General features: G+C 45.8%; 2 protein-coding genes across 9 annotated transcripts in view; one reads left to right on the forward strand and one right to left on the reverse strand.

The window, feature by feature from the left end:
* The first annotated feature begins 1179 nt into the window (after positions 1-1179).
* MPG (N-methylpurine DNA glycosylase) lies at positions 1180-18492 on the forward strand. 2 transcript variants are annotated; one of them, XM_083800810.1, is made up of 5 exons: positions 1180-1588; positions 6786-6934; positions 7543-7768; positions 10810-11014; positions 17970-18492. In XM_083800810.1, exons 3-5 carry the CDS (start codon positions 7547-7549, stop codon positions 18362-18364), a joined length of 822 nt encoding a protein of 273 aa, XP_083656936.1. In that variant the 5' UTR covers positions 1180-1588; positions 6786-6934; positions 7543-7546; the 3' UTR covers positions 18365-18492. The 2 variants fall into 2 exon arrangements, with proteins under 2 accessions (XP_083656936.1, XP_083656937.1); XM_083800811.1 differs by having other exon boundaries at positions 1184-1588; positions 6786-6930.
* Positions 18493-20798: 2306 nt separating this feature from the next.
* NPRL3 (NPR3 like, GATOR1 complex subunit) overlaps positions 20799-27639 on the reverse strand; it is a 50122-nt gene continuing 43281 nt past the window's right edge. For all 7 annotated transcript variants that reach the window (XM_083800803.1, XM_083800804.1, XM_083800807.1 and 4 more), the window contains one exon: positions 20799-21567. In XM_083800803.1, the coding sequence (XP_083656929.1) occupies positions 21402-21567 (166 nt within the window). In that variant the 3' untranslated portion in view covers positions 20799-21401. The remainder of the gene's footprint in view (positions 21568-27639) is intronic.

The raw sequence follows: 27639 nt of genomic DNA on the forward strand, positions 1-27639 counted from the left end.
TATGTATATCTCCTGATTTCTTTGCTAATAACACAAGCAACTGATTTCCCGCTGGAGCTAAATGCATTTATGCAGCTGGACAGCAGTATTTCTGCAGGGAATCCTCACTATTGTGAGCTTATTTTTGTCCAGTTTAACAAAACAAAGTCATATAGAGATCTCCAATTAAAATATTAATAACTTTAATATGTGTGTATATTTCCTGCCCTTTCTTTTCTACAGCAGTACAATATCAGTGCTATCATGCTTTACCAGAAAGTTTTAGCAACTCTTCAGTGCATTCTTGGTGTTGTTTTGAGTTACAAAGTGTATCGGTTTTTTCTTCATGTCATTTTGTGCCTCCACAAGGCCATCTTTAGCCACGCATACACCTGACCGCACCTCCAAGGCTTCTGATGTCTCCTAAAATGCTGGTGCGTAAACTAAGTTATCCTTCCCTGCAAATTTATGAATGAGACAGACACTAAGTGCTCCTTCTCTGCACGGCTGGCTCCTAACCATCTCCAAGTGACTTGGTGCTGTCCTAGCTATGGCTACCCTGGAACCCAGCAGGGCAAACAGCATTTTATTGTATAAATAGGAAATAAATACATTTTGATCAATCAGACCTTTCCTAGTACCCTTTATGCAAACACTTGTTTATGAATCCATAGCCCTGTGTATCTCCAGAAAGCGGTGAGGAAAATCTTCTTTTGACCCCGTTTTGACCATGCGCTCCATCTGGGTAAAAGCCAAAGCCAAGAATCTTCTTCTGCAGGCCAGACACTTGTTATTCAGAGAACTGAGGGAATAATTAATGCAGCTTTCTATGAAGTCAGCTTGTAACCATTCATATTCACTGGAATGTATATTCACCCCTTTATTTCATTTTTCTGGGTGTCATTAATATGAAGCAGCAACATGTCAGAAAGTCGACGTTGAAAACCAGGAAGAGTTCAAAGCAATCTGTGGTCCATAAAAGAATTACAATGAAAGATCAAGCAAGCTCAGAGAAAGGGTCGTAAATCGGTTTGATTGTGGACCATCACCATCTACACCGTGAAAAGATGGCAAGAAAAAAAAAATTGAGGCCTTTTTAGTCCGACAAGGCAGTAAGAGCCCGGTACCTGGACACAGGAGAGACGGTAAGGCCAAAAATCCACGGGACATTTTACTAGTGAAGAAGTGAATGAGTGTAGCAGCATTCAGCGCAGCAGCAGCTCAATCATTTCAATCCTTAAATCAAGATTAAGAAGCAAGAAACGCTTTCTCTGCGGGCACAGCAAGAGCCCTGCCTCGCTGACTGGAGGGTGACAAAACGCAAGCGCTCTCTGGGCCTGTTCTGAAAGCCTGAACGCTTCCTCCTCGCAGCTGACAAGGCCGGAGGGAGGCCTGCGGGAACACAGGCGGGCTCCAAAGCCCACCGCCTCCCCTCAGCCCCTCTCGGGTCGCCCCTCAGCAGCCCGGCCCCTCACGGCCGCGTCGGGCGGGCGGCGGCCTCACCGGGAGGCGGTGCCCGCCAGCGGCCCGGCCCAGCCCGGCTCGGCCCAGCCTGGCCCGGCCCGGTGGCACCGCGGGACGGCGGCCGGCACGGCGCGGCCCCAGCCAGGTGCGTGTGCGGCGGGGCCGGGCGGGCTGGAGGCCGCTGCCGGGCCCACCCCGGGCGGGCTGCGGGGCCGTGAATTCCCCCCGGGGCCGCCTCCGCCGCAGCCGGGGCCCGGCGCCAGCGTGCGCGGCCTGGAGGCGTCGGTAGGACGGGGCTGCCCTGCGAGACGTGACCGTGGTGATTGGGGTGTCCTGCGGCTTGGTGTGCGGGCAGGCCCCCGGTGCTGCTGCTGGAACGGCTCCTGCTCTGCAGGATTCCACCAGCACAAGTGGCAAACGCTTCCCGGTGTTTCTTCCCACCTATCTCCTAGAAACAGACGCTCTTGCAGCTGTCTTCACGGTCGCCAGTGCTGTTTATTTCAGGCTTGCGTATCGAAACATCCCTTTCTAATACTATAAAAAACTATTTTCTACACTTTCTGGCTTTAAGATGTTGCAAAGACCACGTAATGAACATTGAGGGGAAAACAGCATCCCCGTTCTGTGAATGCAGTTGGGGCTGGGGCGAGAGAGGCGCGATCCGCTGATTAAATAAAGCGTGATGAAATGGACGGCTGCCTTTGGGTGCACAGGGATTTCCTGGCCTGCCACTTCTGCTCTGCAGAGCTTCCTTTGGCATTTTTGTACATAACGAAATGCACAGATAATGGAATCGGTCAGAGATGCTCCAGAGATCCTGGAAGATGGGTGATTTCACAGCTAAATGCTGGAAGGCCAACTGCTGTACAGATGTGTGCGTGCCAAAAATAAAAATAAAAAATGGTATGAATTAGACCCTATAAGGAGGGGAAATACCCAGTCTCCAGGAAATGTGCTGCTAATCTGTTTTGGAAAATGGAGGCTTTTCTAAGTAAGAATGCCGTGTTAGAATCAAGGCTACTGTGGCACGAAAGGGACCGTGTTCATGCTTTACTAGTTCATATCTATGTCTGACTCATATTTTCACGGCCTCTACAATAAGTGGGGATTTGCTAGATTACTGGAAGTGTCTTTTTATAGGAGAAACTTTAGCTTTTGTTCCTGTATTACATCATCAGATGTTTTTTGTCTCGTTGCCACTAGCAAGCTAGTTTTGTCCCATACAGCGTATGATCCAAAGCTGTGCGGGAAATTGGCCTCTCCTCAGATCCTTCATTGTTTACGTAGAGCCTGAAGACTTTGGGGGTTTTGAAATTGCTCATTATTGTGGTGGACATTACATCGGCTATTTATTTTAACCTGCATTTACAATTGTATCTCAACAGATCATCATCCATTAAGGCTTTGATCAAGTGTTCTGTTTTCTTACTTGAATTATTTAACAATGCCTGGTAATGCAATGCAAGGTACAGACAAATATTCTCTCTCTAACTGTAAAGATTAACCCTGAATCACTAAATGTAGGAAAAGTCTTTCCTTTGGTTGAAAATTGAAGAAAGGGACTTTCTCACTAAGGAGACAGGCTCATAACATGTGCATTGAATCAGTCCCAATTTAATCTCCTAGAGCAGAATCTTAGCTGTTACTGAGTCTGTCTCATGACTGATTACGAAGTGTGGCTGTGATTCCCTCCATATGGTCTTGTTGGAGAGTTCAGGTTGAACAAAGCTTGAATACTAAGGCCTTTGTTTGAGTAGCGGACCTGAAATTTGGAGGAAATAACCTGTCCCTTGCCCCCCTGCCTGTCAAAAACTTCTCATAGGACTTCACATATTACTCCTCTGTAAAATTGGATATGGAGTGGGTCCTTTCTCTGAGTCTGAGCCGAGGGCTGACTTCTTAGGAGGAACTGCAAGAACCCTTTGCTTCCATGTTTATGGAGGGAATAACTCCTGGATCCTTTTGTGGGTAAATCTTTGTGTCTTATGTTTTTCTTCCTGGTCTTTAAGTTACTGTACTTCAGCAGGAACTCTTAAGTGGGACTCTTTGTGGATATTATTTGGAAGTTTAAGCATTTCAGTCATACATTTTCCTTTTTGTCAGTGCATTAATGAAGGCTTTGGAGAAATGTCTTTGGTCATCGAGTCAAACCCCCATGCCTAACTAAATTGTTTCTCATGCAATGTTAAGGTTTGGGGAAGGAATGTGTTTTCTAGGATAATTTTATGCAATAGGTACCTAAGAGTTAAGTGCTGTATCATTTTCGAGCTCTTTGAGTATGCTTTACAAATCAAGATTGTTCTCACTGTTATCATATAGGCAGAGAAAAATAACTCATAGTTTTTTGATGATTAGCCAAATATACTGAAAGTAGGTTTGCTACATATAATGCAGATATAAAGAAAAAAAATTAACTGCAGATCAGTGTTTTGTGGCCTCTCTAAATGCTGCTTGGTAATGCCTTGGTTAACTTAGATCTCAGGAGGCTGAGCTAGCTAACATCCATTGTCAATATTGTATTTAACTTTTTTGCTTTCGTTTAAACTTCAAGTTTGGCACTCAGTTAAAAACAGTTAGAACCTTGGGGGGGGGCAGAAATCAGAATGAAACAAATGTCTGAAGAAAGTCAACCTGTCATAAACGCTTCATGCAGATAGGGAAGAGGGTGTGAGTAAATGGGCAGCCCTGGCGATGAGGGGATGTCAGCACTGGAGTGCCGCAGGGATGTGCTGTGCAACCTTTCCTAAAGGACCTGTAAGTGGTGCAGGGCTCTGACTGTTAAGTGTTTCCAGATGGCTTAACATTAATGGCTGCTCAATTGCAAATGTAAACTGATTCACGTGGGTGCGGGTGCAGAGTCGTAATTTCACACACAAAATGAGTGAGCTTTTGGAGCCTTAATGACTAATTCTGTGAAGCTTTCTTCATCAGTAAGGAAGACAAGTCGTATTTTACATCTCAGCAAAAGAGAAAATACACTAAAGGTCTCTTTGTATATGCGGTGTGCCAGCCCCTTGAAGACTGTGTGCACTGGTACCATTACCTCAGAAGGAGCATGGTGGAACTGGGCGTAGTCAGAAGGCAGTGGTGAGGTTGCTTGTAGCCATGGACTGAACTGGGTAACAGAACTGAGGAGGTGGGTTAAGACTCCTGTGTCGCTTTATCATGTTGTCCTTTTTACCTTTCCTGGGATGAACATCTTGATCTTCTCCTTCCCACCTTGCCTGCGTTTCTGTGCATGTATACACATGTGCTTAACGACTTGTAGCTAGTTTGGTTACAATGGGATTAGTAAAAAGTGTTGAACCCGCAGCTGATTCTTACTTGAGGCACACGATATAGAAGTATAACTTGTTTACTATACCAGCAAGAAAATCTAGATGGAAATAAAGAGTTGTGGGATTTGTCTGTAGACTTGCATTAAGAAGAGATGGTGTCTCTTACTTCCCGAGTGAATAGGGCTTGGGTACTTGATATGCACTGTCTTCTGCAGTGTGCTTTTTCATTTGGCAAGAAGGGACGTGTTTCAAGCAACATTCTTTGTAGAAAATGTAGGTAGGCTTTGAGGCGTAGAGTTTTTTGTTTCATATCTTGGTATGAATGAGCAGGGAGACAGCGGGTACACTGGGGGTTTCCTGGGTTTCTGGAATGGTATTGCATTCCCTTCAGTCTGGGTTTTTGCTCTTAATGAAATCACGTTTTGTAGGCTCTGCGTTTCTCATGACTGTGAAGCTGTTTCTAATGAGAGCTGAAGATGCTGAGGTCTGTGTGAGATCAGCCTATAGCAATGAAATTACAAGTGCCCTTGGGCTGCCCGTGTAACATGTCCGTAAGAGCACTTCCAGCTTTTAAGAATTACTTAACTGGAAAGGCAATAGGTGCCAGGCAACCCAGATCCTGTTTCTGATGTTGCATTCCATAAAAGCGCAACTTTCCAACTGAGTTAGTGCTCCACACAAATTGGCCATGTTTTCAGCGTGTCTTCGTGTACTGCTGGTGATCCAGAAGTTCCAGTTAACGCTGTCAGAAGAGTCTGGGGCTGGTCTCCAGTGTGAAGCATTCCTTTGATTGACTCTTTAGAAGTTAGCCTGATATGGGGAAGTATTCCTCTTCTGTCCCTTCCTTCACGCAACCCCTTTTCCCATCCACATCCTCCTTTCTAGGCAGGACTCATGTTTGCAAAGGCCAACAGGCAATTTTGTCTGAGGGAGGTGGGTGACTTCTAATACAGTTTTCAAGAATTGATACAAAGTGAAAGCCATGGTCCAGAGCAGAATGCTTGGCATGGAGTTGGCCATTCTATGCCAAGTCTCTAACATCACTGAATTATTGCCGTAAAGAATTAGATGTTCAGGAAGAAACAAACATATAGTCTTTTTGCAAGTCATGGCATTGTGATTTTCTTTCTGTGTATCTTTATATGCATGTGTCTCTATTTCTGCAGTAGAAAATAACAGTACCGGGGAACGGCACTTGTGCTTCATTATTGTTTCAGTGCAGTTAAAGGAAACTGTTGCTGATGTCTTTGTGAAAAATATCAAAGCAAGCTACAGATCTTTTTTGATGGCAAAAGGTTTTGTAGGCTTTTTTAAAAGTTCCTGATCTAGTGAAGAATGAGCGGCAGCAGTTTAACTATGTACATGCTTCCCTTGCAGATTCAGCTGTGTGTAGGTCTCTTGTGATTTCCACTTACATAGGATGTTGAACTCTTGCTTTTTTCCCTTGTGTCTAGATGTGGTTGAATTTTAGCATTGGTGAGGCATCTTTTAAAACCTGATGTCATTGCAGTCTCTTATAAGACTCCCTTTTTGAGGCTGACACTTTCCAAATTTAACGCGAGGGGGGGAATTTTTTTAAAGTTTGGTTTCAGCTTTTTGTGTATCCGGTATTGTTGGAGTACAGGAAAAGTGCGTTTTTTTCCCACTGTTTTCTTAGCCTTTTTATATAAAAAAGGCTAAATAAAGAGCATTTCCAAAAGTGACAATGTCCCAGCTGGGAGATTGGCTTTTGCTAGACCCTGAGAAGAAATAGAAAACTGTTAAGTTGTTCCTGAGTAAATGATGCTTTGTTGGTATTATGACCTACAGCTCCAAAATCTCTTAGCCTACCTGGGAGGTTCTGAGAGTCCAGTAAGAACCAAGAGCAGCATACACAACTCCCCAAAAACAGCTCACTTCTGTGCTGTGCTCTGCAGATGTTCCTGCAGGAAAATAGCTCCAGCCAAAGCTAGCTGGAGTCACGGCGCTAATCCATCGCCCCCAGCTCCCACATCACGCTGTTAGCCAACATAGGTTTCAAAGAGCTTTACAGAGTGAATAAATAACTTTGTTCTTCTTTGACAGGTATAAGGACTGCCGCACAGAAAAAGAAACTAACTTTTGAATCTCGCGTAGTAAATTGGTGACAAATCTAAAAGAACAATTTTATCTTATGTAGTTGTCACAAATACATACTGTAGGCTGGAACAGACTGCTTTTCGTCTCTTTGGTAGGTGAGTTTAAAGCTTATTTTGTGAAGGTCTTAATAGAAACATTTTTACCGCATGATAAACAAGTTTGACGCTATGACTGTAAATAGGGCATCTCCCATCTCAAATGTTCTGTGCCCTGTGGAGACTTAGATTGTTATCCACTTACATTACTGTATAAAATGATTGATACATCACTTCTCTGAACTTTCTAACTTGGCACAATATTCAGGGTGTTTGTTTTGTATTCTTTTTTGTCTGCTTAACAGATTATTTCCTTTTTTGGAGAACTAACATAGTACTGCTTCATATTTATTTTCAAGTTCGGAATTTCCTAACCTAAAAGCAAACATATTTTTACTGCTACGTGGAACTGAGTTATTTTCTATCTGGAGTCTTTACAAGATGAAAACTCAAACTGCCATTTTCTATTTGTGTATCAGCAGAGCCCAGTATTTGCTTAACCTGATGTAGACCCGGCTAAATATGTCACCTGCGTCTGTAGTTTGCCTAAGTTGTCTAACCTTTCAGATTCATTGTTGTGGAGAGATGTGTAAAAATAAGAGTTTGTGGACATGAGTTACTTTTAAATAAGCTTTACATCTCTAATTATGTTTGTATCTATTTTCTAGAACTATGCCAAGAAAAAGAAAGCTGTTGGCTGAATTAAGTGCTCTCCAAAGCAACTCCAGCATCGCTCCCTCTGATGCTTTGGAGAACCTGAACACCACTCCTGATGGGGACTCTTCTCCAAAAAGCAGCAAATATTTTGCAACAGAGAAGAAAAAGTCTTTCCAGCTAGAAGCAGATTTTTTCAGCCAGCCCTGTATTAGTCTGGCCAAATCCTTTCTAGGACAGGTAAGACATGAACACAGATTACTGTGCTGAAGCATGTGCTAGCTAATAATTTAGTGTAAAAGGATGAAATTATTTTTCTGCAATTTGACCCTAGGGCTTTTCTATTTTAGGAATACTGTTCTCCTCATTTTTTCTCTTGTAAAGTTTAGGAAATTAAAGACTAGTAGCTAAATCTGTTTTGGATGAAGACATAAAGGTATTCCTTTATTTGTTTTTGGCTCCTGCTTTGCCCACTGGAAAGTAATGCTGCGCAGTCAACATAATTTTCTCCTCTACCTCCACTTTATATCTTAAGATGCTAATAGCATGCCAGCTCCTTGGCCTTTCTTGACCAATATCCACTGTCATAGGGTACTGGAATATTCCATTCTCACCTGGAAGTACACTATGAGAGTTGTGTCTTGCACTATCTACTTTTATTTTTGCTGTTCTGCTTAACTCAGTATTGTCAGTAGAGATGGGGAGCTTGCTAACAATCACCTTACCCAGATTATTAACACAAATACGTGAGGCAACATAAGCCCTAGCATGGAGGCCTCTGGGATTCCACAGTCCCACAGTTAAACTCTGACCTGTTATTCCTACCTGTTGTTTCTGAGTTTTCAAGTAATTGTTCATGAAAATACCTTCTACTTTATCGCACTGCAGAAATTTTGAGGAATTTGTGGACCTTGCTGAAAGCCTTTGGAAATCAGAGTACGGGAGATTAAGTGTGTCTCTTCTGCTCAGCAAGTCCTTCAGAAAACCCTCCGGCTCTCTTTATGGGAGGGAGTTCCTTCCTATAAAAAGTTCCAGTCTGGGACCTCCTAAACACAACTGCAAAATGTATTTTTAGTTTTACTGCTACAATCTTATCTGAGACTTTTTTTTAATATACCTTTATTATCTGTAGGGTGAACTCTCTGGGTTCTCATTGGTTTAGATAACTTCAGGAATTTGTTCCACTAACTGTTGTTTTTGGCATGTATTGCTGTGTCTAGCTTTGGTTTTATTTTTGAAGGATACTGTCTTGCTTGTAATTAATGCCTGTGCTCTCCTGGTTTTTTAACCCTGCTGGGTTTTTTTTGTTCTTTCTCAGCTTTTCTCTCAGACGTCATGATGTGTATTTGCTCTTTATAGACTTCCTGCTAGAGGCTTGCCTTTCCTGCTTTGGCCTTTGGCTGCCTCTTTTAAGTTCTTCCTAACAAGCTTCCTCATTTTATGTAGTTTCCCCTTTTTGCTGGTAAGCAATACTGTAATAGATTATTTTTAGACCTGAAAGCTTGTGGAAAGACACTGAACTTTATACTCCATGGCTGAAAGTTCAACAAATTGAACAACTTCGTGAAAGTTTTTTTTCAGAGATGAGCCTTTGGAGGACACTTTGCATTTTGCTCTGGATCACTTTGAGAGTTTATGTACCAACATTTGTTGGTATCTAAAAAATATGGTCTGTGGCCAACCCTACTGTGGTATTTTCTTAGTCTATATGAAGATACCTGAAGTTTTCTTGTACTAGTGCATTTTTTGTTGTCATAATGATTCCAACATCCTCATGCATTCTGTTGCCCCAGGCAGATGATATTTTAGTCCCAATTCCATACTTATCCTATTTAAGCCTAGAATTACAAACCAGGCAAATTCTGTGTGCATTTTAGATTTTCTTTAAAGTATAACTCTCAGTCTCCCATGATGTAATCTATGGTTTCATTTGATATAATTGTAACTGCATTGGTAGCTTAGTGTTTACTTTCATTATCTTTGCTCTACCAGATTTTGGAGGTGCCTGGTTTGTTAGTATTACTTATTATTTTAAACTGTTATAACTGTAAATAGTTAGTCTGAAGAGTGAGGGAAATGCCTGCATACTCTTAAAATTGTAACTTTGCCATTGCACTTCATCATATTGAAAGAGAAATTTGGCCATGTGGGTGTGCTTCTGGGGTGTTCACAGACACCGGTGCTTTTCTGAAGTCCCTGTTGTTCACAAAAACAATAAAATGTTGTTTTCAATGATTTGGGAACTGCTGTAGGGAAAATGTGATATATAGGAGTTGCAACATTTAAGACAGACTTCTGGAGCATCTGTACTGGATCAGGTCAACAACTGCATTAGCAATCCAGGAAAAAAATCTATTAGGAAATATGCTTTGTTTCTTGCAAGTCATTTCTGAATTGCCGGTTTTTAAGTATGGAAGCACAGAACATGTTATAATTAGACTGATGAGACCATAGTGCAGTATATTATAAACACGCATTAAGTAAAAAAAAAAAAAAGAAAAAAGAAAAAAAGTTTAGAAATCAGGTCAAACAACAAAAAAAATGTACAGAGTTTAGTGTTTATTTTTCTAGAGAATCTTTTCACTGTTGTGGTTGTGTTTTTCCCCATCTACTTTGTTTTATTTAAGGAGGTAGCAGCAGTGAGGAACGCACTGCAATAACAAAGATCCTTTGTTGTCTGCCTGAAGCCACTTTCCAGCTCTCCTGCAATTGCCCTCTCCATGGTGTAGAAAATAACCAAAGTATCAATAGTACTTCTGTCTCTATGGTCATTAGGGCTTTTTTGAAACACCTCTAGGAGAGAGAGACTATCCAATCACAGTAGTTATTTAATTATGCTACTGTCATATTTCTTCTGATTGAAGGAATACATATTTGTGGTACTTCAGAGTTGATATTAGTGGTGCTTTTTTGCCTTAAACCTCTAGCTCTCCTGCTGGGTTGAGGTGGAGAATACAGAAAATAACCACAAAAGAAGCTCTGTGGGCTGTGGAGATTGCTGATTTGTTGTATATATGGCCATAAATTTGTTCTGTATGATACTGTAACATCTAGACCCTCCAAGCATTTTGCTGAGTGAATGACAGGTAGAAATTTCTTGTATTGGGATGTGGCCCAGACAGTAGAAACTGAAGGAGTTCTTATTAGCTTACAGACTGACCTCATGGAGGTAGAGGAGAGTAGGTTGTACCATCGTGCCCTTTTTTCTGACTTGCTTCCGCAATCCTTGTGCTGTGGTTGTTTTGTACAGGGGGTTGCTAACTGATGCCCTCTGATTTCAGATTTTAGTTCGCCGACTTCCTGACGGCAGGGAGCTCTGGGGGAGGATCGTTGAAACAGAAGCCTATCTGGGTGGGGAAGATGAAGCTTCCCACTCGAAAGGTGGGAAGCAAACTCAGCGAAACGCAGCGATGTTCATGAAACCAGGAACCCTGTACGTGTATCAGATCTATGGGATTTACTTCTGCGTGAATGTCTCCAGCCAAGGTAAGCTGAGGCTGAAAGAGATTTAATGCCTACAGCATGGGTCTGATATTTCAATCTACATTTGCTGTGTTGCAGTCACTCATGAGTTCCCTATGGACTCTGTGAAGGCAATGACTTGTTGTCATAACCTTTCCTTGGGACCTTAGTTTTGCCATTGTAAACGGTTTGTAGCTGTGGCCGGTGCGTTAGCTTCAGATGCTACAAGCAGGGCCCATCTCTGGCTATGCAGTGACCAGCCAGATGGGGTTTTTGTCCCAGCTGCAAGCTCTGTGGCTGTTCAGATGCAAAAATAAAGATCAAGGGCTGGAAGGGAATCTTGACAGGATGGAGCTTTCAGTTTTGATGACCAGAGCTGCTGCCTTAGTCATGTGAGTCCGTGAGCTTTGTTCCTTGAAGGTGGTGATGTCTAAGTGTAAGCAAGTAGTCACTGTAGGACCATTTTAGCTGCTTTGCTGTATCTTAAGGAGAAAAAAAAAAACTGGAAAAAAAACAGGCTGCTACAGGATCTTTAATCTTCTATTATTCTCAAGATAATAAAAGCCCTAATCAAACGATTCTCCTTTTAACAAGCAGGTGTTGCTTGTAGACCTTTTTTTGCTTTACTTACAAATGACAGTGTTTGCCTTGGAATAAAGTTATTGGTTAATTAGACACCTTGAAATGGCAGCATGTATTTCTTAAACACTTCGTTTGAAAAATCTCAAAAACTTTTTTTTCACCATTGCAAAGATAGATCTTAAAAACGAAAACAAACAAACAAAAAACCTTGCTTGTATATTCCTAACTGGAAAGCAAGTGCTGTCACAGTGACCGTTAATCCTCAGGTTTTGGCCTTTGGGCAGGAGCCAAGCAGAAAAACAGTGCCAGGTAATACTGTGGGGGAAGAGCCTGACTTCCTAAATGGAAGTCTGGAGTCTGATGGATGAACACGTGAATTTCATTACGGTGTCTCTGCCAAATCTGTTCAGATAATGAAAGAAGGTTTTTTTGTTCAGGATGGGGTTCTTAGTGTATGAAATATTAGGAATAATAATTTTTATTTAAAAAAAAAAAAGATGCTTAGCCTTTGAATTCTAAAAGATTTCTTTGAAATCTGTGCTTTTGGAAATTTTCCCTTATATACCTATGTTTAGTTTTGTAGCACAACAGTCAATGAGCTCGCTGTTTTGATGGAACTAGTTCAGAGATTTTTGTTACACACTTGTTTATTCTTCATTAGGCTGTCATACCCGCAGCTATGCTGACGCAAAGCACGGCTTTCACTACTGACTTTGTCAGGAAGATGCTGAAGTAAACAGCATGGCTGTACATTTCTTATGGCACGGGATGCATCCGCAGTTACTCCTTCAGTTTATCTGCCCATGTGCAGATGTGTTGAAAGAAAGAATTTGGGGGAAGATTTGTACCTGAGATGCTTTTCCCATCTTACCATAGATAGAGAAGATGCTTGTCCTGTATTTTAGCCTGAAGGAAGGCTTCTGTAGTGGCATTTATGCACCTGGGCAGAAGGCAAAAACAAACAAACAAAAAACCACCACAAATTCAGGATGGTGGATCAACTTGCTTTATATGAGTAACATATAAAGGGGTTTACATGTGGCAATACTACATGGTATTGCTGGGGGCAGCAAATTGGAACAATGGAGAAGTGGAAAGGTGTTTTTTGGATTCCCTGGTATCTGCAAACACGCACAAATTGATCCCACCTTAAGCCATTTCAATTTTGACCTGGATGCATGTTAGCAAAGTTCACACTGAATGACGTGAGAATTGGCAGAAAGCCTGAGGCTGGTTTCGGGAGAAATCAGTTCTTTCCTTGGCTGCCATCTTACACCACAGTAAAGCACAGAACAGTGTCAGGGTACTGTTCCTGCCTGTTTCCAAATAAATATCTTTCCCCTGACTTCCACTCCTTCCCCCCCCGCCCCAAGATGGAGCTAACTTTTCAGTACAGGGAATGCTCCAGGTCTGCCTAGAGCCTGGCTGGGGGAATACCAGGTGACTTCTTTCACAGGGAGTGAAACTTCAGGCAGTCCCTCTGGGGTCCCTTTGCTTTTTCTGTGATTATGGCTAACAAAGAATTTATATCCCTCTTCCTAAATAGCTCCAAGCCACACCTTTAAAAGTTAGGCTGTTTGGAAATTTGAAGATTCAGGAGAGCTCTTAGCTTTATTTTTAGTTTCTTACGTTATTTGTGTTGCATTAGGACATTCTCCCATGTGTGTGACCAGACATTTTGTTCCCTAAGCAATGCCCAAGACAGTGGGTCTCTGCACTAAAGCAGAGAGAGAACTTGTATGAAGCAAAAAGATCTGTTAGTAAGTTATTACCTGTCTCTGCCAGGATCTTCCTGTGCTTTAAAAAGAAATGAACTCAGCCTCTGTCTGCTCTGCAGCCCTGATATGGTGCTGTGGGGACACAGAGTCTGAGATGACGAAGTGTAAGAACGGGCCCTGGAAGTATTTGTGTTCCCTGTCTGTTCTCGGGCACCACAGCTATCAGAGCCCTTGCTCTAGAAATGATTTTTCTCCCTTTGAATGTCAGCCGTTACTGCACGATGACTTTTGCGTAATCAATTATTCGTTTAGGCCTGTTTTGCTATGGGAAGTTGACTGTGAGGTCAGAAGGGAAGCTTTTGACGGTGACCGAGGCCTTCACGTGAGTTTTCTGTACTCTGCAGGGTTGGGGTGCAGGAGGAAATGCCCAGCAGATTTTGCTTTGCAGCCCTAGGTTTGCTGCCCCAGCAGTGCCCTGCTTTGCTCTGTCAGATCGGGTGGCCACGTGTACCAGCTGTAGTAGCGTGATCTGGCCCTCACGCTGGAAACGCCTGTTCTGTATCCAGAATTCTGTTGTCTCAACCCCTGCTTTTCCCCAGCATTTCTGTGCCCCTGCTGAGACCTTGTATTGCCGTAACTGTGCCGGCTCAGGTCAAAAGGACCAGTTTTGCACTGCTGGCAAGCCCTTGTGCTGCTTCCGCAGCAGGGTCCTGATGAGGAAGGGGCGCGTTTCAAGAGAGCCACTGGCTGCTGTCCTGCCGCGGCTCAGCTTCTTGAACTGAGCGGCCAGAGCACTGATTTGGAGCTGTTAGCTTAATGAAAGCAGCTGTACTTTCACTGGAGGAAGATCAAAGCGCCCTGCTCTCTGTGTCGCCTGTGTTTTGCTACCTTCTTGGCATAGCTGCTGCACAGGGCTGTCCCGGACACAGGCGCTGTGGGGACCAGGCAAGCAGCACAGGTTGGACTGTTGCAGCAGACAACAGCTAAACTCTGACTTGAATTGTGCAGGCAGCTTTTTGTTTCTTAATCAGCTCAGGATCTAAGACAGTACCGTATGTGCAAGGCTTTATATGCCTCTCCTCCGTGCTGCCCTCTGCATACCTCCTCAAGAATGAGGTATTTGGCTCTTGAGCCTCTCGCTCTTTAAAGCTCCCTTTTTTTTCATATGTAGCCTTGTAGCATTGTCTGTTTTCATACCAGTTGGGATAAACATCTTCTGGTTTTTGTATTTGGTTTATTCTACACTTTAAGCTCAGCAGTGTCACTCAGGGATAGGAAGAGGTGTGTCACCGGTAGAGCTGTGCTGCCGGAGGTGTGTGGTAGAGCAGCTACAAAAGCACGTTTTACTGCAAGACCCACCACCACCGTAGTGTCCTCAGCAGTATGTCCTCAGCCCAGCGTGATGCCGCCGACAGATGGCAAAAACACTTCAGCTGTAGCATGTTGCCTCGCCACGCTGAGGCGGGAAGTTGAGGCTGTTTGTGTATTCAGCCAAGTCCACTTGGCTGTGTTTTTGTGTTCATAAAGCCATAACGAGCTGAAGGGTGGTCTCGTGATTTTTGTCACAGAGGAAGGGGAAATCTTTGTGTACATCACCGAGATAAAGCTGAATCGTGGGACTACACTGGAAGAGGCCTTTCCCATTACTGTGTCAGGACTGATACTGCCTGAAGCAATGGAGTGCATCACTGCATGGTGTTTTTGGAGAAATCATAAAAGATAGAGGAAGAAAAGTTTATAGAAAAATATAACCAATGTCCTTCAACGTGCATGAATCCTACCGTGAATCTTGGCAACAGCAGAATAATCTTAGTACAAAGAGCCGTCTCAAGGGCTAAGAGGGATGCTGGGCTTCCCTCGCTTCAGGAAGACAATAAATGCCAGTCACGCTTCTCTTTGACTTTGCTGTGATTTTTTTTCTCAGGCATTTGCCAATGTGAGCATTTTGCTGCCAGATCTGAAATAATCTCTTGTAAAATCAGGATCCTGATGATTTTCTACCCGGGTGCAGGGTCACACAGTGTGGACTTCTTCCTAACTTTTGGGTCCTAGACCAGGACTTTGAAGGAAGTGCTTTGAGAGCAGTGAGTCAGATGGGTGGAGAGAGGAGAAAATGTCTCTACAGCAGCCAGGAGCTGTTTCCAAGAATGAGAGCTGGAGTTGATCCAGGGAGGGAGAAGCAAGCTGCAGAGCGCGGGTGTGGGACTTCATTATCATTTCATGATTTCTAGCTGCCCAGGGAGAGAATTGGCCTCTGCATTGCTGCTAGATCCCAGCTTTTGGCTCTAAACTCTGCTCGGTACATGAAGTGACTCTGTGAGGCACGGGAGGTAAATACACTGCCTCTGGACTGGAGCAGAGGACCCAAGCTGCGCTGCTGCCGATGGCGTGGTGGTGGCAGTGTCTGTGTCAGGCTGCTGCTGAAGCCAGGTGACCCCAAGAGCTCACAGTGGCAGGCTGCAGGAAGGGAAGAAGGAAGGCTCGAGCACTCTGGCAGGCAGGAGGTGAGCCAGAAGGATTCAGCAACTATTTGGTAGTTAAAGTAAAACTTCTGATATGCAAATACACTCAGGCGGTCCTGAACGTCAGCCCATGGGCTGGGAGGGTAGAGAAAGTAGTAGCTCATCAAGGCATCCCTGCACTCATATCCTGCCTGGTGACTCTTCCTAAAGCTCTCGTGGTGTTGCTCTCACATTCAGGGGCTGCTGGCTCAGAGCAGAGAGGGGTCTGTGTTGCACACAGCTACAAAGAGTTGGAAAACTTCCTAGTGGAAATGCACAAAGAGCAGCCAGAGACAAGTGCCCGGTACACCCTGCCACTGCTGTGCGGATGCTCTGGAGCACCTGGAGTTTCTCTGAGGGCTTGTCTTTCTTCACATGAGCTCCCAAGGACTTGCTTTAATTCACATGTAACCACAGTTTCCACTTACATTTATGATGGATGAAGGCAAGTAGTGTAATTAGCAGCTCCTCAGAATCCGACAGTTGTTCCTGGTGAGTGAGACAGCATCCCAACATGAAGGATGTTTCTGTTTGCATGGATGAAAAGCAGAATTAGGACATGGAGCATGTTCTTAAAAATCTAAAATGAGCTTTGAGCTCTAAATCACTGTCATACAGGGAAGCAGCTTTTGGCTGCTAGATTAGCATCAATCCCCTTCCTTAGAGAAGGGAGTGTTTGGAAGCAGATTGCGGACAGCTGTTGGAATTGAGTCTGTTTATTTCACTGAGCTGCACTGAGGGCGGTGGGGGTTCTGTGCAGGTTCAAGGCAAGAGGCACACCTTGCAAAAGCAAGAAATCAGGCCTTCAGTTTATAGGTTCATTGGGAACCCAGGAGAGTAGTTTATTGTGGGACTTGTACAAAATATGAGAGGGATTCTATTTTTGGAAACCGCAGGTCCCTAGGGATCTGGTGGGCTACAGAAGAGCCTTTGCCAGGCTTGAGCATGGCTCCAGATGTTTGAGGCTGGAGAGGGAGAGGAGATTCTTGTGGAGCAGCATCACCAGAGCGCAGATGCTGGAGAGGAGGAATGTCGTGGGCGGCCCCAGCACAACGGGTGCTGTGTGGGGCAGCACACAGATCGCATTGCCAGGCTCTCAGCTCGCCCACTCAAGGTCATGAGAAGACCTTCCCTGCTCCCCAGTGGAAAATATCAAGGAAGTATTTATGACCCACTTAGGCTGGATATCCTCCTTGCAGGGGAATTTCTCTGCTCAGAGCTGTATCTTTGCTTCACTGTCACCAAAATGAGGGGGAGCAGCTGGTCACAATGGCTATGGGGAGCTGGAGTTTCCAAAGGCTCCTGACAGGGTGATAAATCACATTTGAGAAGAGAATGGCAGCTTTCTTCCCTTCTCGTCGCAGATGGGCCATCTCTGCAGAAGGGATGCTCCCAGGGCCATGCTTCCTGCAGCCAGAGATGGTGCAGCCCCTGCCTGCCCCAGGACCCCATCCTGTGAGAGCTTCCCTGGCACAAGGATTCAGATCGGACTGCTCTGTAGCCCTGCAGTTACCCAAAGCCACGTTGGTCCCACCCACACCTCAGACAGGGTACTGGCACTGGTAACGCCTCCATCCCAAGCTCCCTCAGCGGTAGCCCAGACAGCGGCTGCTCCCAGTGCCTGCCGCCGCTTGCCAGGTGGCTTTGTCCAGCCTAACTCCACAAGCTGTCTCTTTCTGTTGGCAGCATCCACACTCATTCCTCCTCTCCTTTGTTAGCTAGCGATCTTATAATCAGAGTTTATTATAAATCCACTGGGTTTGGGAGCAGCTTCAGATAGTTATGCCAAAACTGAACCATATGTGTATTTATTCCCGAACATTGTGCTGACATAAGAAAAACCTCTTGCCCTCTGGCAAGCCTTGGAGCAGCAGCAAGACCTACGAACATCAAGAAGTGGGGGTTAAGGAAGAGCAAATCAGCTCTGATGAATCAAGGACACAGAGTTATGGGACTCCAGGTATTCAGAATAGGGAAGGCAATGTGCTGACCATGGGTTAGCAGCTGACTTGGGGCTGTGACAGCCTGGGAGAAGTGCAGGCCCTGTGGCTGGTGCCGCAGCCGATTCCCTGCTCCCTCAGGCTTAGAACTGAGGTGCTTCCACTGGCCTTGGGGATCAGTGCGGAGATGCTCCTGAGAAACAACCCTGTACTAACATGTGGTTCTTGTTCTGCACAGGGGAAGGGGCTGCTGTCTTACTTCGTTCTTTGGAGCCTCTTCGGGGTTTAGATGTGATGCGAGAGCTGCGCAGTGCTTCAAGGAAAGGACCTGCAAAGCCACTGAAGGACTGGCAGCTGTGTAATGGGCCCTCCAAGCTCTGCCAAGCATTTGGGATTGATAAGGCTTTTGACCAAAGGGACCTGACTCAAGATGCAGCCATCTGGATGGTACCTGGACGTGAACTACCAGGGGAGCAGGATGTGGTAGCCACAACCAGGATTGGTGTTGGCAACAGGGGAGAATGGTCACACAAACCTCTCAGGTTTTATTTACGAGGAAACAAATTTGTAAGTGTTGTAGACAAGAAAATAGAGAGAGAGATGGCAGTAATGGGACCCTCCTCTTGCAGCTGATGAGTCTTGCGAGTGTGCCACCAACCAGGACTTGATCTGTGCTCTGTATGAGAGCCTCAAGCTACGTTGTGGCAGCAGCAAGGCCAGCTTGTAGGTTTTTAACAATAAACGTACTTTATCACAATGAAGACAGCAAGGTGGAATTTTATTTGGGGGGTGCAGATGGGCATGGCTCTCCCAGCCAAAACGGAGGTTGGTTTTGAGCACTGAAGGCCTTGTGAACAGAGCCAGGCTCTGGTAAGGTGGCTGACTGGCAAAGGCTCGCAATGCTGGCCTGCTGTGCTGCTGCCCAGTAGAGGCTTCCCACTTGGCTTCTTCCGGGGAATAGCCAAGAGACTGGATGGCAGCAGGGCTGACAGGAGGGATGAGAGAGCTGTGTTTGAGCAGCCTGGAGGAGCGGAGGTAAAAGAGGAATCTTACTGTCGCCTACAACTACCTAGTGGGAGGCTGTAGAGAAGGCAGAGCCAGAGTTCGGTCAGAGGTACACAGGGGCAGGATGAGAGGTAATAAGCACAAGCTAGAAAACAGGAAATTCTCATTAGCTACATGGAAAACTTTTTTGCCATGAGGGTGGTCAAACACTGGAACAGGAGCCCAGAGAAGCTGTGAGCAATCTGTCCTGGGAGGCATTCAAACCTCCTCTAGACAAGCTCCTGCGTGACCTGACCTGACGCATTTTCTTTGAGCAGAGATTTGGACAAGAGCCCCTGTTCAATCTACCCCAGTCTACAAAGTCCATCTTTTTTTGTTTATGTTTTCCTGTTGCTTTTGAGACCATTTCAAATCTTATGAGTATGTGAGCCTGAACACAGAGAAAGCACTGATGCTGAGGTTTCTGCTTCGCAGCACTGCAGCCTGCCATGAGGTACGGTGTGTGGGGGATGCGTGGAGGGGGCACTTAGGATTCAGGGCAAAACCCACGGAGCTGCAGCCCTGCTGGCAGTTTGCCTTGGAGATATGGCACCAAGCCACGCAGCCAGGCCAAACGGTTGCTTGGGTCTCAGGATTTAGTGGCCACCAGCCAGTGTTAGGAACCTCTGTGCCACAGCTTTGCTGCAACTTCCCCCATGGAGCGCTGCACCCTGCCTTACCGTGACATGACCGCGGGGTGGGAGGGTGAGGGAGCGCTGTGCTGCACTTCCCCTTTAGGTCCGTTGTTCACCTGTGTCCCTGGGCTTGGGCCAAGGTGACCACATCCCGTCAGTGACGCGTGGCACTTGGCTTCATCTAGCAGTCTGTGTCAGCATCATCCCTATGACCACAGATGGAGATGACAGGGATTCCTCTCCACCTTTAGGATTCATGTGCAAGAAAAAGTTCAATTTTCCAACCTCCCCCCCATCACCTGAGAAGACTCTTGTCCTGCTCCTCCAAAGGGGCTTCGTTATGTCCAGCTCATTAACGCCCTGTGATGCATTTGCTGGGGACTGGATGAGCCACGGGGCCCTGCAGCAACATTGTGCTGATTTTAGCTCAGGCATCGCTTTTGTCCTTCTGTAACATCCTTGCTTGCAGCTGCAGGGGAAGACGCACAAAAGGGACTGGAATGAAGTAGCTGCCATTGGGTATCCAGCACGCTGTGGGCCCTGTGCTCCCTCGGTGCAGCTGCGCCTTGCCGGTGGTGGATATCTTGGGCAAGGCATTTTTCACCCCACTGTGTGGGCAAGTGAAGCCGCTCTCACAGTCCTGCAGCTCTGGGGAAAAGTTCAAGCTTGTGTGTGTGGTCCGTGTGGTATAGGGGAAGGTCTTCGAGAGGAGCCTGATGGTCTTTACACACCACATGTCCCTGGAAGCCACCACCACGGAAGCAAAAGTTCCTCCTGCCCCCTTTCCTGGATGCACAGCACAGAGCTGTAGGGGTGCCTAGGATCTCAGCATCCCCTAGCCCGGGGCCCTGGGCCTTCTCTGCCCTCACCCATGCAGCAGCTGGAGCTCGGCGTTACTCTTAAGGGAAGAGGTAAAACAGGCACCGTGCTGCAGCTGATGGCATAACGTCCCTGCCTTGCTGCCGCTTTGGACCCCGCCATGGTGAACAGCTGTGGGGAGCTGTTCAAGCATTGCTGAACTGGGTGAGGAAACAGAGCCACGTACATACCTGTGTGTTGTTTTTCAGCTGGATGGCTTTAACCCAGGCCAGCTCCCTCGTCTGCTGCCCTGCAGCTGCAGCAGTGCTTGCAGGGAGGGAAACAGAGCCACAAAGTAGGCCCCAGAGGGGCAAGCAGCAGCCTGCAGCTTTGTGGAACTAATACATCCATGCACCTGCAGCATGGCCAGACAATTTCAGTCCTGCTCTGTGACCAAGCTCCTCCTGCCCCAGTCAAAAACAGACCTGCAAATCTGCAACCAGGCTGCCTTGTGACAACAGCGTCCCCACAGACACTTAGTAATAAGGATACTGGGGAGAGGAAACAGCAAGCCATAACAAAGGAAGTCATTTTCATTCATGAAACTGTTTACTTGTGACACTTTGCATTCTTAGTTATGTCCCCACTGCTGCCAGATAACGATGATCAAACAGAATTCCTCGGCACCCAGGGACATTTCCCTAAAAGCCATGCCAACTTTGCTCTGCCCTTGAGCAGAGGCCAAGCACGGTTTGCCGTGGGGAGAGGCTGCCCACGAACGGTGCCCACGGCTAAATGACCCAGCGGTCATGCTGCCGGAGAGCAGAAAAAGCATTTCTGCTGCAAAACGTCCGCCCAAATGTACTGTCAGCGACAATGCAGTTAAAAATCTTCTTGGACCACGCTTACAAGCCCTGGTAAAGGAGTAGGAAAGCAGTGAAACAGCAGCTCCCCTGCTGTGCACGTGGCACTGCAGGATCCCAAGCTGAGCAAGCACACGCTGTCCTGCAGCAGGCCCTAGAGCCCCTCACATAGACTGGCCTCAGCTGTAACCGCAGGATGAAGATGGGAAATGGAGGCACGGAGGGAGAGAACCTGCTCTGTGTCATGTGGCAAGAAGGAACTGAATTCATCTCTTATGTTTTAAGCATCTCCTAGAGTATCAAGCATGTGGCAGGTTTTTGCCTGTAGAGTCATTTTAAGAGGGACTGGAAAACTGAAATCACAGGGTCCTCATGGCTGGTCACTACCAGGACACTGCGGAATTTGTCAAACAGCATCAGCAGCTGGGAGCGACGCATGTTCTCGTTGTACATGATCTCCTCCAAATGGTGTCGTCCTCGGAAATAGTGCAGCAGCCTGCAGGGAAAGAGAACAAGGGAGGCATGTAGGCCAAAAGCAAGTGGATGCAGCAAGACTCGATACCAATACCGCCACCCTCAAGGTCTCCCCTCCCATGGGATGCAAATCAGAAGACGTTTGGGTTGTGTCCCTCATTTACACGAAAAGTGAATTGAGTGAAATCTGTTCCTATCTTAGGCATGCCTGGCACAGAAGTCCCCTGGAAAATCAGTACAGGGGACATCACCCACTAAATTCTCATTTACTTATGTGTGCAATTTCCATCACACTTACTTTGCTTCAGCGGTGCCCAGCTGTTCTAAGGGTGCCCTGCTCCCGTGCTGCCCTGATACCTACATCACATGGCAGCTAGTCTGTAATAAGGAAACGCAGCCTTGGGGTTTTGCAAAGGCCCTCCTTGTATCAAAAGGGTTCCTAGCCTAGGGCATTTCCTGAGCCTGTCAGTAGTTTTAACTCCAGAAAGCACAGAACCACAAGTGCCAACAAGCCCTGAGAAAGCAAGAAGTGACTGATTTACTTCTGCAGTCTCTTAGCTGGATCTACAATGCGCTTGTCACAGCTCTGCAGCAGCAGTCTAGTCTTGCTTTTAGACTTAAGAGGCTATTTTCCCCCAGAGCAGTCCAAGTGGCTTGGTAACTACAGGTCATGCACTCTTGAGGTTTGGTTAGCTTGGGGTGGGTGGAGTGGTTGCAATAGGGAGATGGCAGTTTTGGCCAGGATCACCACAGAGAAGCTCTGGGAATTACGAAGTCCTGAAAGAGCCCCTAAACCCTGACTCTAAGCTAAAGCCACAGTGACTACTTACACGCCCAGTTTTCGTCAGTCAGTACAGATATCCCTTTGCTGGGCACCGACATGCTGCACAAACATCAGCTCACCTCGGCCCCGCGCAGTCAGTCACAGCAGGGTCAGACAAACTGCAGGCTCTTCACTGCAGCAAGTCCCTGATGGCGGAGGAGCTGCTGCTCCCCTGAGACCCGTCAGAGCAGAACCACCAAGCCAGCCCTTCAGATAAAGCTCAGGTTTGCTGCACAGCCTCTTAATTGCCTTAACAACCTCCCAAATGAAGGAACCATGCTGCACATCACTCAAACTACTCCCACTAGCCAAGGCCCAAACACGCACGCCAGAATCATTTCTCCAGTTTAACATAAAGATGTGCATCTCCATGTGTTATACATCACATGCTCTGCTCTGGAATTCATCAGCTTTTGCTCATGTTTCCATACCCATCTGCAGTTTAGGAATATACTGGCCGGCTGCTTTATGCCAACTGACAGTAAAAATGAGTGGAGATGACAAGATCTGTTTTCCAATTCGTTCATACAGTCCTCATGCAGGAACGGCCCCTGAAAGATGCCAAATATCCCTTAAAGCATTCCTGCCTATATTCAGGTGATGGTAGGACGGGGCCTCTCCTGCTTTCACTGAAGGACTGAAGCTTGCCTGGTTGTCTTCTGCTCTTCAGGCTGGGCACTCCTGTCACCCCACCACCCTTCACGGCCACCTGGAAAGGAGTCTGTATGCAACGAGTCTCCCTTCGTCACAGCCTCCCTGTATACCACACACACGTGGTTTTAAGTTATCGGTCACCTCCAGTCTCCTGTCATTTCTCTTTGCTCCCATCACCCTCCTCACACTCCCTGGCCATGGGTAAGCTCATTGCAGGGTACCTCAGCTGCCTCGTCCCTGCAGGCAGCCTGGGGGTGTGCAGTTCCCCAGCAAAATGAGCATGCAGTGCAAGCACAACACGCTGCACACGCTCCCTTCTGCTTTGATGTACATCTGCCAGCTCTCAAGTTGGCACCGTTATGTAGAACATAATTGCTAAGTCTGCAGTGCAAACAAACAACGGGCTCCAGTCATATTTACATTTCCCCTATCTGTGGAGTGCATTGGCCTCCTGCAGTATCTCCCACGGGGCATTTAAATTAGGCTAATCAGCTTCCTTCCCCCAGTCGATGGTAACCAGCACACTGAAAAGTGGCCATTAGCAGGCAAAGCGGGGGTTGTGTGCGTCAAAAACGCACCATTGCCTGAAGTATTAATGGTGATTTTTGAAAACACTTACTGATCTTGGATTTTTTTCTTTTCATGCTCACATTTTAGCTAGCTAGGGGGTTAACATCCTTTTCTTTCTAAAAATGACTACCTATCTCTTCTACCAGATTCTTCCCCCAGAAGGACTGCTTTCTAGAATTCTCCATTTCATTTTGGCCCAGATTTATTTGCTGTGATTTTCCAAGACGAATCAAATGCTGTCTAGCCTTGTCTGGGCACTATGTTGCTATCTGTCCCTGGCCAAAGCTCCTCCTCCCCTAACTTGTGTCGCTATTCAGAAAGTCACTTTAAAGATTTTAAAAGCTCCGTATTCTCTCCCTCCTACAAAGCTGCTCACAGTGACTGTCCAAACTCTCATCCCCTGGCACAACTGACTTATGTGTGAATGATTGCGACCTGGCTTTCAACAGCAACGCAAACTAAGTAGGAGTTTTCCAATAAATACATCCATCCTATATTCAAAAAGAGTCTGGATTTGTAACTGGTCAAGATGAAATAGTTTCCATTCCAATAAAAGCTAGAGAGGATATTAAAGAATATCACAAAAACGCTGGCTGGAAGTCACCTCCAAGGCCTAGTCCAGCCTCCTGTCCCAGCTGGAGAATTGCCAACACTGTAGATTTTTCTGCCCAAGCTCTGTAACTCTCCAAGGGTAGTGATCCTCCCTCATACCTGGGTAATCTGTCCTGGGCAGCATCGCCCTCCTGGAGAAGTTTTCCCTAACGTCGAAGTAGAATCTACCAAGCTGCAACTTGATGCTGCTGCCCCTCGTTTAACCGTCTGCCAGTAATGAGAAGAGTTTGGCTCCATCATCTGCTGTAAGTGCCCTCCAAAGTGCTGCAGGCAGGCGTTGGATCCCCCTCAGCCTCCGCTCTGCTGGCCTGAATAAGCCCCATCTGAATGAGCCTCCCCGCCTGTCCCATGCCCCAGACCCCAACCCAGCAGCCAGCACGGGCCCATCTCCACCTTCACCATGCTCTTCATGACCTGGGGGGAGGAGAGAGAGGGGAACGAGAGAGTTTTCCAGGTGCAGCACCAGGTAGAAGGGAATAATTTCTTTCAGTCTGATGGCCGCTCTCCCTCACTAATGTATCATTTGCCTCTAACATGACATATACATGGACAACATGCTCAGGCGTGTGCACCACAGAAGTCAGTGGTCAGGCTTGATGAGCCCCACGCTTTGCTCCTGGTTCCCATCTGTCCTGACTGACCCGAGCCAAGTAACTCTGTGTTGGGCTCCTTCACGCATGCATGCGCCTGTGTCCGTGTGCATGCCTGCAAGCCAGAGCTCTGGGAAATGCCTCACTTCATCTGTCCCAGGCAACTCCTACCTGGAAAATACAGCAATTAAGAAAGGAGGAGTGAACAGAAAGCTCATTTTGGTGTTACACAGGAATAAACCACTAGCATAGGCAGGGCAGAGGGAAGTGCCCAGTACGATGACATAAGACAGTGAACACTGCCCCACAGAAGGGTTACACCAAGCACCCTCATTTACAGCTCCAGAAGCTGGAGCCTGAAGACAGGCACTATCTTCACGTTGTCAGGCAGTAAGCATCTATGGGACCCAAACAGGACATAAGATGGCAGTTCTCAGGGCAATAACACTGCATTTGGGTCACTCCGAAGCTGCACAAATCCATCTGTTGACAGATGTGTGCTTCCAGGTCCAGATGCAGTGATGGAAGATTCTTTCTTTCCATTGCTCATCACCATCCTCCCCGTTCAAGTTACAGGAGCTGCCCTGCTATCAGCACTGTGGTGGTAGAGCAGTTCTCTAAACTGCTTCAGACAAAAGAAAAAAAAAAAAAAGATATCTCAGGTTAGTCATTCAAGTAAAATTAGCTTAAATCTGGCCAAGGAGACACCCTTTCCAACACTGCTTGAAGATGGGGCAGAACTGTCCACAGCTTAACAACACCTACGAATATTCCTCTATGGAGTAAAGGACCTCTATTTCTCAATCTAAGAGTAAGAAAATTCCCAAAAGTGACTCTACACCCGTTGCTTGGGAGAGAAGCAACGAGTGAAGCCTCAAACTGTCTTTAAAAGCACTGCTGGATGTGCATTGAGGAATACTTTATGTACCTTACTGAAGATCTAGCACAAAAAGAGCTTTTTTCCTTCTCAAGTTTAGTTCTGGAAGGACAATGCCATCCCTCCTCTCCAGCAGCACCTATGGAAACAACTTGGATTTGAATTCCGATTCAATGCTATGAGGATTAATGCAGCCAATGCTGAAGCCAAGCTCCCATATCCCTTATTTCCCCCTTAAGGTTTCTGCCTTGCAAATACTGGCTTTGCATCGTAATGGACAGGCACAAGTTCTTTCTGGTATCTGTTTAATGAATAACAGGAGTTCAGAGGCATAGACACATGAAAATATATCAGGCTGAACTTTACTGCTATACTGAAAATAGACCATCCCTTCGTGCACACACAAAACTATACTTAGAAGGTCAGTTACAGTATATTTAGTGCACTAACTACGCATTTATAGTAGGAATTTGTTCTGGTAGGCAGCTGATACAGCACAGCTATTTGCTGTAGCACAGCCCTCATTAGGCTGTTATTCTTCAAGATGAAGCAAAAAGTAGACCTGACGCAGTAACCTCTGCTGGGGTAATGAGGATGATCAGCTCATTCACTGCAGTGGCTTCTCCACAATTATTTATACTTTCACTAAGAGCCACAGGCTCACCCAGGCACTCATCTCTAATGGTTTACAGGACAAAATGAGAGAAAATACATGCACGACCTCCCAGTTGCGGTGTCTCATAAAGTCACAAGTAACCAAGAGTATCTTGTATAAACATTTCTATTTTTACACTCTAGCATCCTACCCAGAGAACCAATCTGTTTACTCTACCTTCTCTCTTTCTCACTGCTGACTTAAGAGTGAGTTATGGTTGTCAATTCAATCTACAGTGGAATGGAAATTAACATTTTGCAGATGCTCAGGATGGCTTTGCTAAAGAACCTAGTGCATGGGCAAACTGCAAAATACACATCATTAAGACAGCTGCCTGATTACGGCAGCTGATTTTCTGAAGAAACTGAAGTCATTTTTGGCATCTGCAATTCAAAAGCTTTCAAATTGTTGCTTTATCCAGATGAAAGAGGTGACAGGGAAGCAATAATGAGATCCTTTCCTCTCTCCAGGATAATTATGAATCTGCATTGCCACTAAACTCATCCAAAGCGTCCCCCACAAATTCTGTCTTAAGATACCACCAATTATGATTTTTACTTTTCTTTCTCACAGGTTTTGTAACCACTTATCTGGTAATGAAGAGCAAACATTTCAAAAATCTCAAATGTTTGAAGTGTTGCCTCTCAGAGAATGTCCTCTGAACAGTTAAGAAAGTGGAGAAGGAGTTGAATACTTCAGGAAAGAACAGCAACTACCCACAAGCATGGGAGAGCTCTGTAAAAATGCCTGAGCACAACATAGCTGCAAACTTCATCAAAGATAAGAAAAGTAACTTCTTGCCAATACAGTTTCTGTAGGCTACTTGACTATATCCATCCTAGGGTGAAAACCAGGTTTTCAGGGATGACCACCTGAATTTGTAAAGTACGGGAAAAGTTACAGAACTTGCCCCAGGAGGTTTTCTGCTCTACAAGTATGAAAAACAGTGAAAGTTGCATTCCAGTGTTTTGAAATGCTCAGGAAAGAAAAAATTTCCCCCTTACCATTTTCACAGATAGCTGGTTAGGAAGTCATTCTGCTTTTGACCATATGCAGAACCACACCTTGCCTATTGTTGTTGTGTTGAAATTTGTAACAACAAAACTGGGTGCTACTAATCACATAACATAATGACTTTAACTTGTAGAGCTAACTAACCTACTCAAATAAGCAGCTTATCTCAGCAAAACGGGCCTTGAAACCTTTGTAAGCTGTGCTGTAGAAGTATTCAGGCTGACTTTGTCTCTGATGCTTTTTTCTTTGTCTCATATTTACACATAGTTTAAAAACCTTAAAATAAAGACTAGCTGGCT

This window comes from Anser anser (assembly GCF_964211835.1).
Source record: "Anser anser genome assembly, chromosome: 15".
Classification (NCBI taxonomy): Eukaryota; Metazoa; Chordata; class Aves; order Anseriformes; family Anatidae; genus Anser; species Anser anser.

What these genes read in the sequence shown, in the direction of transcription:
- MPG (XM_083800810.1), top strand. Translation starts at nt 7,547, where the DNA reads ATGCCAAGAAAAAGAAAGCTGTTGGCTGAATTAAGTGCTCTCCAAAGC. An exon ending in CCAAATCCTTTCTAGGACAG is followed by an intron (nt 7,769 to 10,809) that starts GTAAGACATGAA and finishes CTCTGATTTCAG; the next exon opens with ATTTTAGTTCGCCGACTTCC. An exon ending in CGTGAATGTCTCCAGCCAAG is followed by an intron (nt 11,015 to 17,969) that starts GTAAGCTGAGGC and finishes TGTTCTGCACAG; the next exon opens with GGGAAGGGGCTGCTGTCTTA.